The 3,728-nt window shown below is 41.8% G+C and overlaps 1 protein-coding gene across 1 annotated transcript; it reads right to left on the reverse strand.

Moving 5' to 3' along the window:
* Nucleotides 1–559: 559 nt before the first annotated feature.
* Nucleotides 560–1,280, reverse strand: LOC118417017 (glandular kallikrein-3, submandibular-like). Its single transcript, XM_035822341.1, has 2 exons — nt 1,163–1,280; nt 560–791 (listed from the first exon to the last, which is right to left on the reverse strand). The coding sequence occupies exons 1-2, from the start codon at nt 1,220–1,222 to the stop codon at nt 621–623; spliced, it is 231 nt and encodes a 76-aa protein (XP_035678234.1). The 5' UTR covers nt 1,223–1,280; the 3' UTR covers nt 560–620.
* Between the last annotated feature and the right edge of the window lie 2,448 nt (nt 1,281–3,728).

Consider the following 3,728-nt stretch of genomic DNA (forward strand, 5'->3'; position numbering starts at 1 on the left):
ATCGTTGTTCGCAACACCAACCACGTGAGTCGTTTCCTGCTGCTCTTGATAATTTTTATCCGTCACAGATCCTAAGAAATTCAAAGAAGCAAATAGATATCAGTTTATTTTGCTTGTATATGTCTTGACAATACGCTTTCAAGTACATGCTCTCGTACCATCCCAGAGTAATATCTGTAATTTTCCTCTATTCCGCTAGAGGGCGTATCTATATGAGTCATTTGTCATTTGTGGGGATATGAATGGGGGGGGGGGGGATCTCGGTAGCCTGAAGTGATAGCCAGGCCAGCTAGCCAGGCCAGGTAGATAAGCCAGGTAGACAGCCCAGCCATTTCATCGAACCCTCCAACATCATATCCATTTGCTTGAGTAATTGCTATTTGGTGTATATTATTACCTGGTTGTCTAACCTTAAGTCATGTTGATCTAATTATATGGATAAGAACCTCGCGGGCATCAACTTAGTTCTCATCCGCTTCCGAAAATAGTTTTCAACCATATGTTTATGGCTCATGATTAAAAATGATCGAGCACATACCAACATGGCCGAAACAAAAAATACATGGACAAAGTTTTAAAGTCGCTTCACTTTATTCTACTGAGTGTCCTCTAGGCTGAGTCTAGGCTGCCTGGATGTTCTGCTCGATCCAGCTCTTGAAGGCGGTGACCCGGGTGTACATGGTGGGTTTGCTTGTCTGACCGCACGGGTGGTCACCCCAGCTCACGACTCCCTGCAGTTCCCACCGGCTGCCGTCAGGGGACGGGCAGATGAGCGGACCACCAGAGTCTCCCTGAATTACACAAGGATTACATGTACTACGTAAAAGTTTTCGCCTTACGATGTCGATTACAGACTTAGATACAATTTTCTACTTATAGCTTAACTTACTCTTCATCAGTACCATTAAATGATAGGGTTAAGACTTAAGTGACAAAACAGTGCAGAGCTCGAGAAACAAAGGAATCAATCCAGAGTCTCGTCACCCAAATACCAGTCTCAAAGTCCTTCTACAGCAACAGTTTCCTTCCTCTATTTTCAACACAAATCCAGCCCACAGGCTTCAGAGCCAAAGTTCATTTATTGTAACGCCTAGACGTGACCATCAATGACATTGCCTTGAGCAACACCATTGATAAAAGGAATGGAGAAACAGAAACGTACGTCACAAGCGTCGTCCTGCCCGTGCTCGTACCCCGCACACACCAGGAGACTGGTCACCATCCTTGTACCCCAGACATGGTCCTGGCTGCAGTACCCAGGGTCCAGCAAGGGGGCGTACGTCCACTTCAGTATTTCCTATTCAGCTAGACATCATCATGCAAAAACTTGAAATAATTCAGGCTAACAAAAATGCGTGCGCTTCAAAACCAATACTGATTCCATTTTCAATTTTTCCTTCAAACAATCTATATCTTACAGGACTATTGTACAGAATAAAACGTTTCTTTTTCGACCTTTATCTTACCTTGATACGTCTTCGGCCATTGTCGGCCTAAGCCATTTTTCAAGGGTCAAGTAGGTTAGAAAAAAATCTTATTTCAACCTCCTTGGTATAGAAACAGCACTAATAACCAGCAGCACTACGAGGTTACATCAGATACAGAACAAAAAAATATCGATAACAATATTAGCGTTGCAGTACAGTCATGTATGAGTGATCTGGTCTCGCGTTTGTAATAATGTAGAAATAAATTGAATCGAATGCGGATATATAGGAGTTGGTCTTTATAGTAGAACATGGAAGATATTTGTCTGTGTACCAGACAAGGGAAAGTGTGTCTTAATTCTAAGGCAACACTGACTTGATTTTATGGATGACATCCTCTGAAGACCCCACAACTATGGGGCGAAAAATAAAACTTAGCAACAAGTCTTGCCCGCGGATGTCATCCATAAACATCCTAGTATTCTGAAACAGCGCTTCTCTCTCTTTACTGCAAGTGAATATTTGGTCTAACTCTGGGGGACACTGAGATAAAACTACGTAGCATACCTTTAATAAGCTAGCCCGGGACATAGACGATACAACAGGACAACAGCTTGCAAGTGGCACCATTCTCGGCGTGGAGGCCACGGTAGATACTAGTAGTGGCATTATGTTTGCGTTATATATATTATCTTTAATTAAGTTATGTTGTTTAAAACTTTTTCATGCTATTTATGTTAACGCTAGTTCACCCTTATCCGTCGAGTAACCTTTATCCGTTCTTTTTATGAACAATGTATTTAGGGGTATCAAGTCGACAGATGGTGGTTTCAAACTGCAATTTTTTTTAAAATATCACAATTTGAAACTACCAGTTGTTCTAAAACTTGAATGCACTGTACGTCGTGCCGCTGTGAAAGTGAGTAAATGTGAACCCCAGCAGCCACGTGCTGAGTGGTGAAGCTGGATACTGTACTCACAATTCTCCACCTGGTTCTGTATATCATGATAGCCCCACCCACTCAGCACACAGTCAGTCCCGGGGGTCGCGTCCGCGTCGGGCAGGCAGATGTTATTCACCAAGCTGTTCACTTTAACAGGGCTGAAAAATAACATGTTTTTTTTTATCTTCTAGATAACTAGAGTTCAGTGAACACATACCTTCGTCAAATAAAGAAGAATCATTATGAAGGATGCTTCTGGTAGACATACATATATACGAGGTAAATGTGTTGGTCATTTTATTTCTATTAGATATGTCATTATTGGTCACATCATATCGATGATTTGTCATATATGATATATCACATCCTCGGCCAAACGACGGAGTTTTGTACCCGTTTTTTAGTTGAATTGTTTTTCGACAGATGGATGTTTCTGAGTACTTGTTATTGGGGGTACTTAACAAAGAAGGAAAATGATGCTCATAGATAAATCAAAAGGGAATAACGACTAATCTAAATCTATTTCTACTTAAGCTTTTTGATGGACCACGTTTGACTTCTTTTCCGTGAGCAGTGGGAGATGAATTGTCCAACATTTTCATATATAAAGGAGTTGGACGACTTAAGCAAGAAGATTGATTTTTGTTGGTCGGTAAGGTGATAAAAGCTTGGGAAAGTTTTGCAGATTTTAAGGAAAGGTTTGTTTGGATCAACTTATACCTTTGCTTTCTGTCAGCCAGAGTACCGGTATCTCATGCAACCTCGGCTAACAAGCTCTCATGTCAAGTGCCTCTCATGGCTCCGGTACAAACTCGTGCCGCGGACATTTGGACATGCAACAAGAATAGATCAGAGTCTTTGCCGAGAAGGCCACACCAAACAACATCGGCATATACGATGGCATGGACGAATCATATGGTAATATACAACATTTCCAATGTTCCACAAAATATGATATCCTCTTCAGAGGATTGATACGTTTCATTCTGTATCTGTATCTGTATCTATATAGCCGGTATAACCGCCGTTCGGCGTAACACACCAGCTTCGCAGGCACGCGGCGCGGCAGCAGCTGGTTATATCACACCGAACAACCTGTCACACCTAACTTTAGCACATCTATCTGCAAGCGTTCATTGCTTTGGTAATCAAAGTAGCTACATGATATACCCAGGACAAGTCACTTTTCAGGTGTATTTCTTCACTGCACGAAGCCCAATCTTTAAGCATGCTTTGAAACATGCGCAAAGACTCGATTTTTAAATTCAAGTATTAGTTTTTCATGCTCTACGCGTGTTTGATCAGATTTCGTGTAGTGCTTATCGTTCCCATGTACGTATGGTGACGGTGACTGACC

This window comes from Branchiostoma floridae, chromosome 6, assembly GCF_000003815.2.
Source record: "Branchiostoma floridae strain S238N-H82 chromosome 6, Bfl_VNyyK, whole genome shotgun sequence".
NCBI lineage: Eukaryota > Metazoa > Chordata > Leptocardii > Amphioxiformes > Branchiostomatidae > Branchiostoma > Branchiostoma floridae.

What these genes read in the sequence shown, in the direction of transcription:
- LOC118417017 (XM_035822341.1), bottom strand. Translation starts at nt 1,222, where the DNA reads ATGGTGACCAGTCTCCTGGTGTGTGCGGGGTACGAGCACGGGCAGGAC. An exon ending in GGCAGGACGACGCTTGTGAC is followed by an intron (nt 792 to 1,162) that starts GTACGTTTCTGT and finishes TGTGTAATTCAG; the next exon opens with GGAGACTCTGGTGGTCCGCT.